Consider the following 20,137-nt stretch of genomic DNA (forward strand, 5'->3'; position numbering starts at 1 on the left):
AGTGATGTTAACAATGTCATCATTTCAGTAGATACTGTACATTTTGTCCTTTTTTAATGCAGGGGAAAGGAGTGTTCTCTCTCTCTCTCTCTCTCTCTCTCTCTCTCTCTCTCTATAGGCCTACATAATTATTTGCTCAATCTTCTCCAATACAACATGGATGGTAGAATAATCTGCCATGAATTAATGCAACAAATCTGTCTTGCATTCATGCAACAAGGATTCAACATGGACAGACTTGATCACAAGGGCTTGTATCCAGGGATTAGAAACGACTCAAGAACGAAAACGGAAACCGGAAACTAACACAATTTTGGATGAACGTAACCGAAAACGGGAACAAAACCAAATGCACTTGTTTTGGAGTGAAAACACTATTTTCACATTTTTATTGGTATGTATTGTTCCAATTAACTTTCTTTGAATATTATTCAAAAGTCCATAGGCTTGGAAAGTCACGTGCCTACACAGTGTTCCCCAGACCCCTTATAGGATGAATTTAGTCAGATTGTATGAATCAGTGTCTCCCCTGTATAATAGGCTAAGCCTATGAGTTGATAAAAAGGATTTTCATATCCAACACTATCTAACGACCTTTTCCAAGTATAGCCTAAATTACTGTAACATTGTGTAAAATAGCAGGCTACCAGAGACACTAGGAAAATATCTAGGCCTAGTGACATGCAGTTGGTAGCACCACGCATAGGTTAGACTTCACAGGGCTTAAAGCAAGGACATTTTCTGTGCCTGAATTTTGAAGATCTAATATTATACAGTATAGGCCTACTTTCAAATCTCGTCCCATGCCTGAATTCAGGCGGTGTTTTTAACAGCCAGTGCTTTGATTTAAGTATCACTGTTGGGCAGAAAAAAACCTAGTATTATGCCACCGGCAATAAATCAATTTGTAAAGACAATGCCATTTGTTATTAACTGTTCTTCTATAACATTCTAATAGGTTACCATTTGGAGGAGTGGCCTTGAAACACTGGAACGGGAACGAAAAAATAAAGTTTTAGCTCAGAACAAACCAAAATGAACATTCTGTTTTCAGTCCCTGCTTGCATCACTGGTTTGGGGTCTGACAGTGAGCATCAGTAGCAGTGTTCATTAGGAAAGACTATGGGGTTGTGTCACCTGGCAAGAGGCCTGGTTATCTGCGGTGGTGGTGTAAGAGAGAGAGCCAGACCATCCGTTGAGCCAGACTCCATTCCAGTCCAGCCTACAAAGTAGAATCCGTGATCAAGAGCCATGATCAAGAGCCAACTCAAACACTGACCACCACAGGGTTATCACCCAAAGGAATCTGGTCAGGGACTTTACATAAAGATACTAGTCATCTGATTACCCCACTGGTTACATCACACAGGTGCTCTTACAGAAATCAGTTATTGCGATTGCCGAATTACACAAGACAATTTCTGTTCCATGTTTAAATAAGTGGAAGGGTGTGTCCGTGTAAATGACAAAACACAAAAATGTAGTGGTGGAAGCATGATGTGGAATGATCAAAGCTCTTCAACCAGAAAAAAACTAAATGAAGACAAAGAAAAGATTCAGTAACATGTTTATTTAATCAATTGTTGGACCTCTGATTTGGCTGCACATAAGCCTTCAACACAAAAGAAGAAAATAAAACACACAACTCACAAAACAAGAGTACAGCAGGCAGTAGTTACCCCCACCCCCCACCCTTAAAAAACAGACACACAAACTAAGAGAAAGACCCTTAAGTCAGCAATATAAATCACACATTATAACATGAACAGCTTTCCCCTAGCAGTACATTTAAAAGAAATACGTTCCCATGGATGAATGATCAGATTCTGAGACAAGCAGGATTTCATTGCCATAATCGGGACCAAAAAACTTAAAAGATGATTAGCCATTGGATGGAAATGTTCAGACTATAATATATTTTTTATATATAAATCTGTAAATATTCATTTGCTTCATTTATTTAAATGTATTTACAATCATAATTCAAAATGATACTACATGTTTTCAAAGTGGTAACATACTTCCTTAAACTCTTAAAAGATTACATTTTTACTGATCTACTAAACATGGGGAGACAATGAGTCAACAGCAAAAAAAAACAACATTCAAGTAGAAGCTAAAGAAAAATGGATATAACAATGTCATTCAACAAAGTAATTATTACAGTGATTTAACATCCCCAAACCAAAGTGAAAACACACATTAGAAACTCACTCAGTGTTTTATGCATGTTTGTAGCATGACAGGTTTGGCCTATAGGGTGAGAAATAACGTATGCATTACAGTACAATATACCTTCTATATAGTAGTCTGTGTGTATAAAACAACTAGTGTTTAAAAACCCTAGCTACATAACTAGTGTTTAGAAACCCTAGCATTCACTACTTAGTCCACTACTGTATATAGTGAATAATCACTATGTCGTGAATAAGTGGATGTTCCTAACGCAGCTCCAGTTGAAACGATATTGTTCAGATTGGACCACAGGTTTCTATACAGGTGCTCCTCAATCAGACAGAATGATTGACTAGGTCTATATACATCAGTGCAAAATTACTGAAACTTTTACTTGCAAAACTGCATACCTTCATTAGGATATGTTGAATACTTTATTTGAAGCCATCCCGTCAAAAATCACAATGTAAGCCATAGACTTTCAATATGAATAAATACCACGTGCGTATGTTGGTCTTCAAGAGGAATACTGGAATACCTGCATTGTACTTCTTGAGTCTGACTGATGGTCTACTCTCTGAAGCAATAGCAATATGTAATACAATCTGGTCAATGTTGTGAAGAAAGAATACGGCAGGTCAGCAACGCAAAACATAAGAGCAAGTTAGCATACAGCAGGAGTATGATAGGCATGGCGACGCAAACAACAAAACAAACGTAATATGCGGGTCTAGTGAAATCCCAGGGTTCGTGGTCTTGGCATTGAAATGGGATGCAGTGGCACTTTTGGGGTGAAATCCCCAATACTGGCAACGGCCATTCACATCTGAATCTCAGTTCCCAGGGAACCCTCCGCTGGGTTTTTGCAGAACTAACAAACCAATGGGGCGGAAAAAAAACAAAAACGGCAAAATTCTATGACAAAAAAAAAAACATTTCAAGTTTCACATTAAAAAGCACACCGGAAAACCAAGCTATTTAACATCACTAGGAGTGGACCAACAAATCATATGAATCAATGAAAACTCATCCATTCGGAATGTGACATTTACGATAGGCAAGCAAATACATAATTACTCAGTGCGTATCATTCATCAAAACAAGTCAAAAAGGTGTAAGTACATCCCAGTTACAGAAAACTTAGAAACATCAATGAATCCATTTTCAGTTTAAAAAATATGTTTCAAGGTTTACAATCACAGGGCAGGGAAAATATAAGGAATAAAGAGATTGGATTCCCTTCCACAATCAGTGGAACTTTCACAATGATTATACATGTTCCTTCTGATATCACATTATTACAAACATCCCTATCAGACAGTATTCCTCATTTATTGTAGATTTAAGAGGATAGTACTCTGTGTACTGCTGTGTTTGACTAAATTAAAAAAGTAAACTATGACCTCAGTCTCCAACCTCAAATTAAAAACACTACAATTCTGACCTACAAGATCCTACAACATGGAGTGATCTGGTTGCTTTACATAATTCAGTGGGACGGTTGTTTTTACATATTCTCTCCCTGAGAACACAATGCCTTTGCTGGACGTCCAGAGGGCAACTTCATTTTCTTATTCCCCATGTTTCTAACACACAACTACGCTAAGCAACACATCAATCTAAGTTTTCTGATACACTGTAATCAAGAAGTTGAACACATTTATCTTTTGGGAAAGCAGCCAAAACAAACAATAGCATTCAATCCCTTTGCTATCACACAAGCACAATCATTCCAAAGCATGTCTTGTGCTGCAAAACACATTCACACAGTATACAAAAAAAGGTCCAAATATATTCACTTAATCAATCCTATTGCTACTGTATAATGGAGATGGCTTCAAAAACACATTTAGTTCTACAACAGCCTACACATAACAAGGAACAGACTACATGTTTTCACTACTAAGCTTAATGGGGCTTAGTTTTGCTTCTATGGATAAGCCTTGATACAGTAAGTTAAACATCTGGAATCCAGTCTGGTTTTAAGAAGAATTCGAGCCAAGTGTGGTTTCACAACCATAATTGGACCATTAAAAAAACATGATTCTGTGAAAGTAAAACAAAAGTCATGAAACCTGGTTTTGAATTATACTAGTAGTTGCATTCTAGAATCCCAACGCCTACTTTCATCTAAATAGCCCCACTCCACCAACCCGGCCCCAACACTGACCCATGGGGCTTTACTGTTCACTGGACCTCTCGAGGTTGTCAATCACTCTGCTCAGGCGGATGTTTAGGAGACGAATTTGGGTGTCCAAGTGGTCAATCTTCTCTTCCAGGGTGCTGGGCCCGCCACCTCGGCGCCAGTAGGCCCCTACCGGCCCAGTCATGAAGTACACAGCCATCACGAAGCAGAGGGGCAGCACCGCACGCTCAGGATCCCCCTCGAACTTCTGCAGGATGTAAAGGCAAGAGAGTGCAAAGAGAGCCACGCGAGCCAGCCAGAAGAAGCGGCCAAAGATGGCGTGCAGCAGGTAAAAGAACCCCCCCAGGAACAAGGACAGGAACCAGTAGGCCAGTAGCACTGCAGCAACTAGGAGGAGAGCTCGAGCTGGAGAGTTGGACAGAGACGTGGGGCTGAAGTAATGGCTGAGGTTAGATGCTGAAACGAGGAAGGAGAGAGAGAGAGAGAATTATTTGAATATCATTAACCAGCAGTTAATCTTCACTGAATCCTGCCACTGTTGCAAAGGATGCAGCTGCATACTTTATTAAAACAAACCAAGAAGATGCAAGAATTGTCTAATTTCAAATAAAATTGCACTAAATCACAATGCAAAGCCAATACCATCAATTCCTATGACATCCAACAGATCCGTCCAAACTTTCCACAGTGTATCTAGGAAGGCATCCACTCCATGGACAAATCTCTCCGTGGTCTTGGAAAAAAACTAATGAAAAAAGATCAATTGTCAATAACTAGCCAAAAATGTGTGGCAGTATACAACTGTATTGTGTGACAGTATCAAACGCCCACAGAATCATGAGCAGGACATAACCATATGGACAGTATTTATACGAGTGACCCACGGCTATTGAACGTTTGTCACGGCTGTTGAAGCAGTCATTACATTTTAATGGCTACTTAATAAAGCCACTACAGCTCAATATCACTACAGCATGATAATAACACAACGATGAGATGAATTCCCATATCAATCACCGTTCGGTTAACGCTAAGCCCTATGATAGCAGCAGCAGGCATGCTAAAAACCCGACATCCCATATTTCACGTTGGCCTAAACCGAATAGGTAGTTATTAGGGAAATCCCATACTAACCTTGTACAAACCCCTGATATTCTCCTCTCCAAAAACGCTGCTCAAGGCTTGATAAAACCCATTGGCCGCCCTTCTAAAACTGTTCTGGTTACTAGAATCCTTCCTGCTCCTGGCTGATTCAGCGCAAAGAAGGGATGCAGAGAGCACCAACACAATCAGAAGTCGTTTGTCTCCCACCATCTTTGAATGCAGTGAATATTCGCAAACAAGATATATATTTATATGAACAGGTATAATTCAGGATTTTATATAATTTACTGTACGTTACAGAATCTCAAGTGCCCCCGGAAGAAGCCGTTTGAAATGGGAGGTGACCACATCGACTACCGCCTTACCGCGGAGCTGCCATCTAGCGGAAATAACTGGAATCCACTACCTCGAAATAACACAACTGGCACCAGACATCAAACAATGCTGTAGGCACAGATGTTTGCACATAATTAAGAGATTAAACCATGCGAAAACAGTACACGTCCTCAAACCAAATATGATGTCTACGGCGCTCTCGGACAGTGCATGTGACATTAACACTGTTTACACACTATTTACTACTGCATTTCTATCCCATTGGTAGGATTTGTTTGTGATGAATTAAATCAATGTATCGCTGACCTTTCTTACACACAACTTGCCAAAAGACAAAGAATGAAAACATATCTTGCTTACTTCAAGTTCTTGCAAGAACATATTTTACTGTCTATGTGTTCGGTGTTCGCCCATGCTTCCCACCGGACAGTCCCCTTAAACGTACCGTAGCTGTACTTGAAACAGGAAATACCCTAGGAAGTAGCAATCTGGTCAGTAATCAGACATTCTCTGGTGATATTTACGCAAGTAAATTGACAATTTTTCCCGTGTTAGTAGGTATACCACCTGTTAATCAAAATGGGGAAAAGGCAACATCAAAAAGATAAAATGTAAGTCTATTTAGCCTTTTTTCTTGGCCAACATGTCAAACATGTGCAAGCTAGTTAGATGGTTAGAGCTAACTGGTTAGCATTTTAAAATGTTGCTATGATTATGTTTAACCCACATAGTTTTTAGGTGTTAGATGTTTAACCTACAACTGTACATATTACCTATAACCTATAGTATGCATGTTTCCACGACTTCAAATTTAAAACGAATGTTTAAGGGTTAGCTTGTTAACTTTAGCAACCTAGCGATACGTTCACTTACGTTAGCTAGCTAACGTTAACTTAGCGTAAGGCTACGAAGAACGTGTAGGTGGATTGTAAGTAACGATAACTTAGTATTATGTCGCGAGAATAGTGGTTATGTTGTGTATGATATGCATTAAAGAGTTGTTTAACTGCTGGATATTTTGTCTGTAGGTATATTACCTGTTCGGAGTATACCCACTTCTATGGAGGGAAAAGAACAGGTAGGATAACGTTACCTACAAATTTGTACATTTGCATTACAGTTGTAGCCTTAATGACACATAAGTCATTTTGCCATAGTTAGGTAGGCTATACTACGGACTTCTCAGCAGCTGTAGATAAAAAGCGAGATAATCAAGGCAAATATAGTGATGTGGCATCTGACAATTAGATGACCTGGTAAACTGAAAGCACAAAACGTGCATTTTAAAAATGTATTGCTTTATTAGATAACCAAATATCCTGCAGTCCTTTCTCCACAGCAGTGATGTGTGATACAGCTGTTCTTTGGTTCATTAGCCTAGTTTGGGCTTTGATGGTTCTGTATTTTTCCCCCTGATGGTAAAGGCACAAACAGACTGAGGTTTGAATGGGTAGGGTTCTCTTAATGATGTTACAATGCCCACTTGAAAATTAACTTTTCTGAATTGCTTTTCCCAGTAATTCCACAGGCCAACTTCAAACGTCTTCCCTTTGACCACTGCAGGTTTGTGAATATATGATTTAAAATAATTTGAAAGTTGGAAAATCACATCAGAATCTTGTATGGCCTGAAATCACTACTTTCCCTTTTGCATTAGAATGACTGACATATAAAAACAGGAATTAAAGTTTTTTTTTTTTTTCTTTCCCTCAACAGTTTGTCTCTCCAGCCATTTGAATATCCCATGTGCACGAAAGAAGGCGTTGTTTTCGATCTAATGTAAGTAATTATGGACCCTACACCAAGGCTGGCATAAGAGTCTATCTTATTTTAAACATGCGACAGTTGCATAAGGCTTGACAACATACAGTCTAAGTCAATGATACTGATTTTAGTTCAGTATTAGTTTCCTATGTGAATGGGGGCTGGGGGATCTTTATCTGTATATTAAATTTTGTTTTACTCCCACAGTCTTCCTTACACTTACTATAATTGCATAAAGCAGCATAACCCAGGGAAGGGATCCAGTCCTACCCATGCTCTAGGACAGTGTTTCCCAACCTTTTCCCTCTTGCAGCACACTATTTACAATGAGAATCTCACCGCACACCCCACCTGCTCTATATTAAGCATGCAAAAGCCACAATGTAGTTTGCTGTTTATTGCTCCCCGCTGCCAAAAAAAATCCAGTATTTGTCCCATAATGTCAGAAAGACATATTCTAAGATTATGAGAGAAAAACGTTGGCCACAAACCAAGTGTCGGAAATGGCCTGGTCAGGCATCCGTTAAAGTATTTTTACAGGTTTTGTCAATGCCTTTTATCTACACAGTATGGCACTGAACACTTTTTGCTACTTCTGAATACAGCTTATGTTGTGCCAACCCCCCGCCCCCCTTCCCTGCAGCACATCTGCACAGTCCTCACAACACACCATTGTGCTACTGCACACAGTTTGAGAAACACTCTTTGTGCTCATTCAAACTTACTTAAGTTCACTTCCACTAACATGAGTGTCAGTTTTTATGCAGACAGGTCCAGTGTTTGGGCAGCCTGCATCACTATAATGTAAATCAGGTTTTTTAGGCCAAGTATACTTGCGTACATAAGGAAGTTGGTCTCTGCCTTTATCCCATCCGTGAATTTGTGAACGCACAGAACACACAGTGAACACACAGTGCGGTGATGCACACACTAACCCGGAGCAGTGAGCTGCCTTGTTACAGCGGCGCTCGGGGAGAAGCCCGAAGCCCTAACCAGTAGGCCACGACTGCCCTCTATAAGGAGATGTGCTGTATCCAAACGTCAGAATTCTTTTTTTTGTGTGTTTTTTTAGGAGCATAGTGCCGTGGTTAAAGAAGTATGGTACAAACCCTATCTCTGGAGAGGTAAGACTTTTAGATGAAGCATCTTTTGACTGTCACTTTGTCTGCAAGTTTATATTTTATAATTCTGCCAATACAAGTTCTAATTTCAAAGGAAACATGTTGAATATGGACGGATGTGACTGTTTATAGAGGGACATGACTGCCAAATCGTACATGAACTCCTTCTAAGTGGACTTTGGATGAAAAATATGTGGTGTACTCAAACACTCCAGACTCTGCCTGTGTGTTTAGTGCTTTGTAATCCATTGTCAATGCTAGAATGAATGGAATTATTGATGACTGCCACTCCAAATAAGAAGAACAATTGCAGAAGGCAGCATTGTACTTCAATAACAGAACTAATGTGTAATGCTCTTATGAGGGGCATTTAAGGAGACTGCCACTCCCTTTCACTGCTTCCCACTGCAGCAGGATTTTAGGACGTTTTCTTAGAGCAGGATATATTCCTTCCATTTTTTTTTTCTTCTTTCCTCGACAGATATTTAAAACTTTAGATCCTTTTGTTACTCCCATAGAGTAGCTGAACATTCTTGGTTTATCTGATCAAGAATGGTACATTTAAAATATGCAGGTGTCCCCACATTTGCAGATTGGAGAAAGCCATCTTTAAGTGTAGGAGTGTGCGAGACTAGATTAGTCATTTACATTTTTTTCATTTAGGTGACACTTTTATGCAAAACGACTTATTATGAGAATATGTAAGAATGACACTCAAGGTTCAGTGGAATACGAGATCTTGGTGTAATATTAAGCACAAAGCTTTTCATACATTCAAATCCAAGATAGCAGAGGATGGTGTACAGAAGTGTAAGAAACCGGGGAATAATGTAGTCATACATATCAAGTGGCATGCTCTTATACAGTTAATAACATCATCCTTCATACAAAGTTACATGTATAAGCACATTTACAGCACACAACACATCCTCAGTGGAAGATGGCATCCTTACAAAATACTGAGAATGCAGTTCATCTTCCCATCCACTAGAGGGGGTGATATACCATGGCAAAATCATTGTTTGGAAATTTGGAGAATAGAGCAGCATATTATATAACACTCCTGTTCCATTTAAGCATGTCTGTGTGATTTCTACAGTGCCAGTCTCTCAGATATGGGGATGAACCTTTTTAACAATCTCCAGATTCATACTGAGAAATGGGTCAGCCATAAATTTATGTGTTCTGATTGAAGCACAAAAGAAGTGGAACTAGACTGTATTTATTTATTTATTTATTTATTTATTTATTTATTTGGACAGTGACAGTAGGATATAGTTGCATCATACATTTCTTTATCCCCCTTAGCATAGGTCAGTATAGATTTGTCTAACATATTGCCCTAGTTCACTATATACTGGGCAAGCTTTTTTTTTTTTTAAATGTTTCATTTGGAATTGCACATCCACTCAAGTTGATCTGAATTTCAGGCACTACATCCCCTCAATGTTGGCTGCCTTAGCCGTTGCCTTAGCCAGTGTCTCCGCTTTTGTCCAGAGCCTGTGTGGTGTTTTGCCATTCAAGCGTGTCTCAGAAACACGATCGCCTGCAGAATAGGGAGCTCTGACTCAGTCACACTGGACACACTAGTGTCAGTTCAGACCAGGGAAGGACACCCCCCACTCTCTCCAAACAAAGAAACGTTCAAGTGGCTGCTGTTCAACCCGTAGTGGGAGTGTACGCTACATGAGGGTGCATTTGTGTGTGTGTGTGTGTGTGTGTGTGTGTGTGTGTGTGTGCACGTGTGTCATGTGTATGTCTCTGATTCTGTGTCATGTGCTCAGTGTTTGTGAGCCAGACATCTGTCTCATCTGACCGTCTCATGCCATCCTTTCAGTTCTGTTTGTTATTGCACGTATCTTTTCAAGGGGTATAAACAAGCAGTTCATATGTCCATACTCAGTGGAAGGATGGAGACCACTTATGCCTGTCTACTCAGCTGGGCCCTCTTGCTGAGAATAGTGAAAACACTAATGATTGTTTAAGAGATGGAGGGGATGTCTAGTCAGCAGTTGCATATTATGCACAAGTAAAGAGAGAAAGATATAGGAATCAGAATCATTTTATTTCCACACGAAAAAGAAAAGACAAGGAATTTGACTTGGTGAAATCGTGCAAGACACATAAGAAGTATTTAAATACAATATTATATATAATATAATATGATATAATATATTATGATATAATATACCGGTATGCCTATACATATACAAATATGACAAAGTGCAGATGCAGGGAAAAAAACACTATGCAGAAAGGGGGGCTATGTTTTGTTGAGGAGACCAATTGCAGAGGGAAATAAACTGTTTTTGTGACGTGAGGTCTTGGTCATGATTGACCGCAGCCTCCTGCCAGAGGGGAGTGTCTCGAAAAGACTGTGTCCAGGGTGGGAGGGGTCTGCAGCCATCTTTCCTGCCCGCCTCAGGGTCCTGGAGGTGTACAGACTTTGAGAAGGCAGGCTGCAGCCAATCACTCTCTCAGCAGAGCAAATGATATAAATAAATATAGATATGGATATAGATGGATTGATAGATGCATGCATGCCCAGCCACAACAGGTATGGGCATGGGCACAATAGGCATGTCTGGGCCTTTGTAGCATCTTGTGTGTTGGTTTTTGCTCCATTTTTTTGTAAGTGGAGCAAGAGGATTGTCACATAAGTCCTGCATTTTAACATACATAAACTGTTTGGTTTTTTTACGCTATGAGGGTTTAACACCAATTCAGAGGCTTAATGCAGCCTTTGTTGATCACATGTCTGGCCTCTCATTCATTTAACTCATTTGTGGGGCTAACTTATCAAGACCCCCTGCCCTCAAAAGCCTCTCAGTGGCCCAGTCAGTCCGCAGCACAGCAGACCCCCTGCATCCCAGACAACCCCCCCCCCCCCCCCCCCCCGAGCTCAGTCCACCCCCCTGTGGTGTGCGCTGGGCCGTGCCGTGCTGTGCTCTCCCACCATCCCGAGCTCCAGAGTGGTTTTTGGTGTGGGTCCAGTCTGTCTGGACCTGCGGGGCGTCTCTCGTGGGCCCCATTTCTAGCCCAATCAAACGTGTTCAATCAGCTGGCCCGGTCAGCCAGGCGGCCAGTCGCTCCGTCAGCTGGTGGAGTAGCTTGGGCGCCTGGGGGAAAAAAAGGGCCAGGCCACTGCCCCGGGGCACCTGGGTGGGGTAGGTCATGTCTTCATCTGTGTCCGTGGTCTGGTTGAACTGCACGGCTGTCTGGCTGTCATTGGTGGGTAGGGGTGCTCGTACAGCAGTCAGTGGCAGCTGGTGTGTCTGCTTTGTGTGTTGTTGGCGAGCTCCCTCTGTGATGCCTCATATTGTATAGTCACAGCCTCGTTATGAACGAGCAGGAGAGCTTTGCTGTAATCAAGTCACTTATATGGGTGACGTAAGATTTCTTCTTTAGGTAGTATAGTTTTAAGCCTAAGTGCTTTTGTTGAGGCTACAGGCTAAACTCTGCCAGGGTTTTAAACCCATCATAACAAACGTGTGCAGAATACAGGGAATTGTATCAAATCCAGCTAAGAAGGCTGGCTGAGGAGAAGCTGTTAGTGAGGGCACCCTGTGGCAGCTGGCATACTTTCCATGCTCCTCTGTACAGTAATTCAATAAGGGCTTGGCTGCAGAAGTTTAATCTGGGCCTAATCGGGTGGCTGTTGGTGTAGTCACTTTGAGGAAGGCCTCAGTGGGATTTGGGCTCCGTATGAATGGGCACTGTGTGCGCGCACTGCGACACCACTCCCTCGGGACTCCAGGGAGGCCAATGAAAAGCCTGCCGTCTGAGAAAACAATTAAGCTTCATTAAAACAGCCACCAACTGTCCCCCTTTTTTTTTTTTTTTTTTCTTTTTCAAATGTTATTGCTGATTTGTGGAGTTCCCACAGCTATCTTGATATGAGTGTGTGTGTTTCTCAACAGAAACTGGAGGCAAAGGACCTCGTGAAGCTGAACATTAGCAAGAACAGCGAAGGTACAAATGCTCATCAACATGACTGATTTCTACACTTTGCCTTCACTTTCTTCCTTATAGACTTTTCAGACTTCACAACACTTTGATAGATTAAGTGTGAATGCATTTCTTCACATTGCATTTCTTAGTTTAAGTGTTGTATTGTTTTGAGGTCTGGGATAATATGTAGTATTCAGTGGTCATCCCTGTCCACTCTCCAGGCAAATATCACTGCCCTGTCCTCTACTCCGTCTTCACCAACAACTCCCACATTGTTGCCAATAGGGTCACAGGCAATGTGTACTCTAATGAGGTAAACCATGTTTTGAAAATACTCATGAATACAGTATTGGGTGGATATACCATTTGAGGGACCTGTTAATATGAGCCATTAGTATGGTGTCTGGGTGTGGATAATGATTTATGTTGGCTCTTTGCAGGCTGTGGAGCAGCTCAACATCAAGACCAAATCCTTCAAAGATCTTCTTACTGATGAGCCATTTACACGCCAGGACCTTATCACCTTACAGGTGTGTGTATGTGTGTGTGAGGTGAGAGAGAGAGTGTGTTTGTATGTGTGAGAGAGAGAGAGAGAGAGAGAGAGAGAGAGGAGTGGACTTAAAAATATGTGCAGGTTTCTGCCACGTGTGCGCCGCATGGTTGAGTGCCTCAGTCGAGGTCTGCACTTGTAGTTATGCGCTGCAAAACCACTGCCAGCGGGAGAATGGCACCTGGTCACTGTCAACAGTTCATAGATCACAATAGCAGTTCAGGTCACCTGCTATATTTAGTGGATTTGAGGGCATATTGGGTGTCCGTGAGCCCCATCCACACAGTCTGCAATTCGCTTTAAACTGCTCTATTACGTAAACCTCGCTCTAGAGGGCTTCTAGCTCCCCACCCCTGCGCCTCTCTCTCTCTCTCTCACACTCACACTCACACTCACACTCACAGATAAGGCCAGTGGGGTCCGGGTGGAAAGGCTTGAGAGCTATGCGTCCGTCATGCCAGTGTGAGCATGTGTAGCCCAGTGCCCTGGATAACAGCGGGTTGTCATGCCATCGCGCAGGCCGGGCGGTCGTGAGCGCGCGGGGGTGGGGTAGAGGTCAGAGACTGAGGGCAGATAGCACTGTGATCTCATTACGAGGCCTGACCCATTTGGATCGGGTTCTGGCTCCGGGAGGTCATGGCCAGAGAAAAAGAAAGCGTGAGGAAAGGCTGAGTGACAGAGTGTGAGAGAGAAAGGGAGAGATGGACAAAGAGAGAGGGAGGGAGTTATTCAACTGATAAAGGGAGAGGGAGAGACAGGCATGAGATTTAGTAGGAGGAAGAGGGAGGGAGAATGAGAAAGAGGTGTGTGTGTGTGTGTGTGAGACATGAAAACATGACTGGGTGATTGAATACTTAGGAAGTAGAAAGTGTGTGTGTGAATGAATGGGTTTGTCATGTAGTGCCTATGTTCAGGCACAAGGAAAAAAGGACAAAGTGTGTGTGTGTGTGTGTGAGGTAAAAGAGCACATTTGCTCTCCCCCACACATCCTAGTTCAAATCTGTTGCAGCTTGGCCTTTTGCTACACTTCTTTCTTTTCTTCCTGTCTCCTCAGGACCCGACCAATCTGGATAAGTTCAACGTGTCCGACTTTTTCCACGTGAAAAACAATCTGAAAGTCCTTGATCCAGGTGTGTTCTGCTTCTCATTTCATATGTTAGCCAGATGTTTCAGCACTTTACGGGAGTAGCAAAGCGCCATGATTCAGCAATGAAGCCCCACGTGTGCGTTGGCCTCCACTAAACTCAGATCCGAGGTCCATTTGTCACAGCAGTCATCCACTTTGATACATTAATTACTGACCATTCACTGTTACATGGGGAGCGATATCATTTGAATATGTGTTGGAATAAAAGTTTTTTAGAAAGTGTGAGCTCTGCCATGTTTTGTCTTTCATGTGTGAGCTGAACCAGGTGCTGGTCATCATTCATTAGGTTCAGGGGCCATGTTTATTAGCAGGTTTGAAATATAGAGTGGGTAACACATCTGCATCTGGCAGAAGTGTAGTATACTCTGATTAGCAGAAATGTCTTTCAAGATCAATAAAGTGTGCGCGTGTGTATGTGTTTGCAGATGAGGAGAAGGCCAAGCTGGACCCGGCCTACCACCTGAAGACCACCAACCTGGAGACGCGTGAGACCCTGGCCGAGCTCTACAGGGACTACAAGGGGGACGAGCTGCTGGCCGCCTCCATGAAGGAGCCCGAGGCCAAGAAGACTGACAAGCTCAATGCCGTGAGTTGGAATCGATTCAAGCCCCCCCCCCCTCCTTTCCAGTCCTCTCTCTGCTCCAGCCTCCTTATTTATCTTACACTATGTCCTAACAGGATCTGAGCGAGCGACTGTCAATGTTCTCTGTCTACACTGAATCCGTTAAATATGCGCTTCTATTGCGTCATATTCCTCGTTCAAAACGCGAGCGACAGAAAGAAAATGGAAACCGGGCGTCCGGCAAAAGTTCTCATATCGTTGCGCTGCTCGCGCCGCTTGCAGTCAGGATACTCCAATTGAAAACAATGTAATTAAACAGATTTTATCACTAATGTTCCCTCGCATCGCGTCCTGTTAGGACTTGGTGTTAGACTGTGTCTCCTGTACCTCTCCTGCCTCTGCCTGGGTAGTAGACTTGCTCATCACCAGTAAAAGGAGGAGAGTGAGTAACAGATATGATGAGGGAGATCAGGAAGCCAGTGTCATGCTCTGACTCCCTTCTCTGCTTTCCATCTCTGTATCCCTCACTTCCTCTCCCTCCTTTTACTTTATATTCCTGTTCTCTCTCTCTCTCTCTCTCTCGCTCTCTCTCTCTCTCTCTCTCTCTCTCTCTCTCTCTCTCTCTCTCTCTCTCTCTCTCTCTCTCTCTCTCTCCCTACCTACCTACCTGTGTCTCATCCTCTGTCATCAACCCAACCCCCAATCTAATGTGTCCTCCTCTACTAGTGTGACTAAAATAGTGTGAGTAGTTGAGAATGACTCTAAGCGACTCAGAATAGATGCATTAAGGTCAGGTGCTATTGTAGTTGTGTGTGTGTGTGTGGGGGGGGGGGGGGGCAGTTAAGGAGTCTCCAAAATGTTGCTGTGTATCTGCGCTGTTCGGCCCCTGATTTAAATGACTGGCCAACTGTGTTGTACATGAGCTAAAGTTATCGTGTGGCAAGTGGGATCTAGCTCACTGTATTAGCCAATTGATATTGCCAAGTTTTTAAATTGGATTAGGTTAATTTTGCTCAACTTTACACATTGTCTGTCTTAAATTAGCACCCTACTATTTGACTGATCAGTGAAATCAGTCAGTGTCCCTGTGTCCCTGGACAGAGGGTTGAGTGAAGAGGTCCAGGTCAGCACAGAGAAGGCAAGGAGATGATTGGACCTCCACAGAGAGTCCACACAGGAATGTTTCCGAGGGGTCAGGGTGAGGCCTGGCCACAGAGCTAATCAAACATGTCAATTGCTCACTGTGATTGACTCCATTACAAAGACAAGAAATGAGATGGTCTGGTGTTCCATTTCTTCAAACGTTCCATGTTTTGGTCAGAATGCATTGAGTTTGTTGTGAGTCATATTTTCCACTGTCCTCGTGCATTTGGACTGCAGCATAACACCTAAAAAAAGAAGTTGAATGGAAGCCACAGAAATAATGTTGTGGAAACCTCTTCAATCGTGTGATATAATCTTTGGTACTGTAGATATACTTTCCTTTTAAGAAGAATAACTCTGAAGTACAGCAGCCACCCAGGCGCACGCACACACACACACACACACACACACACACACGCACACATACACACACATACACATACACGCACACACACGCACACACGCGCACACGCGCACACACACACGCACACACACAGACACACACACACACGCACACATACACACACACACACATACATACACACACACACACACGCACACATACACACACACACATACATACACACACACACACCAACCAACCACAGACACCCCAACACTTTTTCTTCCCTTCCTGCTCCGGATCTTACCTCATCCAAAAACAGCCATCAAACAATACCTCATGCCACGCCACTGATCACGCTTCCTGCTTCACCTCGGGGCCATTCACATGCCCATAATGGCTGTCCTCCCATGTCCCGACGGCCTGCGGTCAACCAGGCCGTACACACAATGGCCAATGGGGCCCCAGAGGAAAGAGGAGAGGTGGGATGGCACCGCCTGGCCTGTGGTAGCGATCGAGCTTGTCGGCCTGGCAGGCTAGAAACAGCCGTGTGTGTGTATGTCTCTGTGTGTGAGTGAGAGAGAGTGTGTGTGTGTGTGTGTGTGTGTGTATGGGTGATTTGTGAGTGAGCCACACTGCAGTCAGAGAAGCAGACCCACCGCCCCCACACTTGCCTCAGATGCAGTGTGTTTCTTGGCACAGACCAGCCTTGACTGAAAGAAATCTTGTGTGTGTGTGTGTGTGGGACGCCATGCTGAGCCTGACACGTCTCAGATAAAAAGGCACGAGGCTGGGAGGGGGGATGCTATGATGTCGAAAAACACTCGAGAAGCAGGAATCTCCCCTCCATGTTGATGCTATGAGCTTAGGCAATGATGACTGTAAAAAAGTGGCTGGTGACAAGTCAACAGTCAGAGGAAAAAATACCATGGATTTCAAATTATATTTCAAACTTGCCCTGCAACATTGCTCAAAAAGTTGCCCTGTGTATATCTGCCTTAGTATGGCCATTATTTTTGGCAGTTATTTGTGATGGTAAGGGTTATTGTAGTGTTCCATGTAAAAGAGGAGGCATATCCTACCCTTCCACTGCATGGCTCTCACACTTGGGCACCATTTCTTTTTTCCCACAGTTCTTCTTTTGGTGTGTGTGTTCACTGTACATGTGCTCTTCCTCTCCCTGTGGTTTCATCGTCTGTGCTGTTTACTTTGATTGGAAAACTAATTTGTGTCTGTCTCTGACTTCTTCGTTCTCAGTCCTACTCCTACGCTCACTCACTCTCTGACACTTCTTTTTTTTATTATTTGTTCTCCTTTCTCTGTCTCTCCTCCGTTCTGCAGGCCCACTACTCCACCGGTCGGGTGTCGGCCTCCTTCACCTCCACTGCCATGACTCCTGCCACGACCCATGTAGCAGGTACGTGGCAAACACTGCCCTCCGCACCAATGTGGGATAATTTTTTATTTTTCTCATTGAATGTTTAGTATACCTTTATATACATGTAGTGAAATATTATTGCCATCTCCTTACTCTGACCCTTGTGTTTTCTGAAACTCCTATGTGGGAATGTTTAGTTAAATTAACCCCTGTGTCACCGAACTAGGATGGGGGGGTTGTAAACATTTCACTGTGGGTAACCCTCAGGATGGGGGGTCGTAAACATGTCTTATCTGTTAAAATACCAGATGGTTAAGTGATTAATGGAGGGTGACAACTTGTGATTTTCCATGGGTGTGGGGGTAAGGTATAAGAGTTGGCTTCACCCACAGATGTGTGGGCTTGTTACTTTGACATTTCATGTGTGTAACATGCTCCCGGCGTCGTGAATAAAGCTGCAGTCTCACACCAGTTGTCTTGGGTTAATTTTGACCACACCAAAACATCTTAGGACCCAATCAGGTTTTGTAGATGAGGCTCCTTGTTTATTTTGGTCCTTCTGATCTCCACAACCTGTTGTAATTGTATTTTCTCAAATCTATTTTTGTAGTTACTAAATAAATAAGTACTTACTAGTATTATTTGTGGTGTTTGTTTGCTTTTTTGTCTGTTTTTGTTTTGTTTATTTTTACCTATGTAGCAGGTACGCTGCAAACACAGCCCTCTGCACAAGAACACTAAGGCTTAGCAGCCCTTTTGAGATTGTATCTTCTTAAATCTATTTTTTATGCACTTATTACAGGGAAGCTACACCAGGCACGTAACTGAAGCGTTCCGTTTATGACACGTAAAATCCAATTTTAGAAGAACAGCCTATTTTTTTCCGAACGATCTGGTGTAGCTACTGTAGTCAATCTGGTGTAGCTACTTCCATTGATTATAGTGGAAGCTAATTGTTGCACCAGACGCAACGCGTACGGAATGCTTCAGTTACATGCCTGGTGTAGCTTAGCCATTAGTCTTATTGGAGGTGCCTGTTTTTCTTTGTATTTGGTTGTTTTTTGTGTATACACACATGGTTGTGGTTTGGTTGCGGCACTAGTTGTGTTTTTTTTTTTTTTTGCAATAGCACCCCTCAGACTGTTACCGTGTGGGAAGTGCATGAACTGAATGTCTCCCCTCCTCACCCTTGCCCTCCTCAGATGCCATCGCTGATGATACGGTCCGCTTCCAGTACGTGAAGAAGAAGGGCTATGTGCGTCTGCACACCAACAAGGGCGATATCAACCTGGAGCTGCACTGCGATAAGGTACAGAACAGATGCCAAGCCTACTTTCTGACTCATAGTTGAACATGCACAGCAGCACAGAGCATTAAGTACTCATGCTTGTCCATAGTGCAAACAAGGCAGTGGTCTTACGGTTTTGTCCCCTGGTAACTTACGCTTGGACATTGGACTTATGGCCCAGTGGCCCCTTCATATTGCCGCAACAAATCATCTGTCAGCTGACGGATCATATTGCTGTTATTAACTTAACAGAAAGGAGTTTTACTTCCCAGTATTGCTATGCTATCCTTGAGGATTACTTTTATGAAGTACACAAACACACACAACAGTCATGCTGTTCAGAAGCCAATTACACAATTGGAAATCACAGGGATGGATATAACCAGTCGCATCTGTTAAGCTCTGTGACTCTTGCGTTCACGCCTGGAATCAGCTGTCAAGTAGTCTCGCATCCACCACAGATGGACATGTAAGCCATTACATACAGTCTGCTCACCCTCTCAATCTCACATTCCAGTACACAAAAATATCCACATCTCACAGGGCCTTTTAATGGCAGAAATTAATTTGGAACACACACACACACTGTGGATGCTACTGTGATTTAAAACTCTTTGGAGTGTTGCCCCCCCCCCCCCCCACCACACACACACGCCTCCTATGTGCATCTCGTCTCCTCTTTTCTCACTCATCTTGGTGGTTATTATCACCCCCCACCTCTCTCTCTCTCTCTCTCTCTCTCTCTCTCTCTCTCTCTCTCTCTCTCTCTCTCTCTCTCTCTCTCTCTCTCTCCCCTCTTTGTGGTCCTCCCACAGGGACCGCTCCTCTCTCACAGCCTCCGTCTCATTTACAGGCCCTCGCCGCCTCCGTCTCATTTACAGGCCCTCGCCGCCTCCGTCTCGCCGCGGCTGGAAATGAGAGCGAGCGATGCGCAGGTGTCACCCTGCGTCGCCTGCCTGTTGCCCCAGCTCGCTTTTCTTTTGAAAGGTTTATAGTCTGGAGACCCTCCTCATAAGATGAAGCGCGCGGCCAATCTGAAGGCGTTGGCATTGAAGTGCGGAGTTTGTTAGAAATGGAGCTGCAACAATAGAGGCAGTGCTAGAGCGAGACAAAACAATAGAAACAGTCG

The 20,137-nt window shown here is 43.1% G+C and overlaps 2 protein-coding genes across 2 annotated transcripts in view; one reads left to right on the top strand and one right to left on the bottom strand.

Moving 5' to 3' along the window:
* Positions 1 to 1,555: 1,555 nt before the first annotated feature.
* LOC121715866 (bri3 binding protein) lies at positions 1,556 to 5,786 on the bottom strand. The gene is made up of 3 exons (XM_042101884.1): positions 5,456 to 5,786; positions 4,964 to 5,066; positions 1,556 to 4,777 (listed from the first exon to the last, which is right to left on the bottom strand). The coding sequence occupies exons 1-3, from the start codon at positions 5,633 to 5,635 to the stop codon at positions 4,356 to 4,358; spliced, it is 705 nt and encodes a 234-aa protein (XP_041957818.1). The 5' UTR covers positions 5,636 to 5,786; the 3' UTR covers positions 1,556 to 4,355.
* A 416-nt stretch (positions 5,787 to 6,202) lies between these two features.
* The window catches only part of ppil2 (peptidylprolyl isomerase (cyclophilin)-like 2), a 39,731-nt gene continuing 25,796 nt past the window's right edge, over positions 6,203 to 20,137 (top strand). Inside the window, exons 1-12 of the mRNA XM_042099885.1 lie at positions 6,203 to 6,372; positions 6,790 to 6,839; positions 7,279 to 7,324; positions 7,478 to 7,540; positions 8,598 to 8,649; positions 12,567 to 12,618; positions 12,819 to 12,910; positions 13,038 to 13,127; positions 14,202 to 14,277; positions 14,720 to 14,880; positions 17,684 to 17,759; positions 18,923 to 19,029. Of these exons, the coding sequence (XP_041955819.1) occupies positions 6,341 to 6,372; positions 6,790 to 6,839; positions 7,279 to 7,324; positions 7,478 to 7,540; positions 8,598 to 8,649; positions 12,567 to 12,618; positions 12,819 to 12,910; positions 13,038 to 13,127; positions 14,202 to 14,277; positions 14,720 to 14,880; positions 17,684 to 17,759; positions 18,923 to 19,029 (897 nt within the window). The 5' untranslated portion in view covers positions 6,203 to 6,340. The remainder of the gene's footprint in view (positions 6,373 to 6,789; positions 6,840 to 7,278; positions 7,325 to 7,477; positions 7,541 to 8,597; positions 8,650 to 12,566; positions 12,619 to 12,818; positions 12,911 to 13,037; positions 13,128 to 14,201; positions 14,278 to 14,719; positions 14,881 to 17,683; positions 17,760 to 18,922; positions 19,030 to 20,137) is intronic.

The sequence above is a fragment of the Alosa sapidissima genome, chromosome 8 (genome assembly GCF_018492685.1).
Source record: "Alosa sapidissima isolate fAloSap1 chromosome 8, fAloSap1.pri, whole genome shotgun sequence".
Taxonomy (NCBI): Eukaryota; Metazoa; Chordata; class Actinopteri; order Clupeiformes; family Clupeidae; genus Alosa; species Alosa sapidissima.

Bases quoted from the DNA above. Each gene is read 5' to 3' on its own strand.
- LOC121715866 (XM_042101884.1), bottom strand. From the start codon at position 5,635: ATGGTGGGAGACAAACGACTTCTGATTGTGTTGGTGCTCTCTGCATCC. The intron at 5,067-5,455 runs GTTAGTATGGGA...TTTTTTCATTAG, and splicing joins ATATCAGGGGTTTGTACAAG to TTTTTTTCCAAGACCACGGA. The intron at 4,778-4,963 runs GTATTGGCTTTG...TCCTCGTTTCAG, and splicing joins GGATGTCATAGGAATTGATG to CATCTAACCTCAGCCATTAC.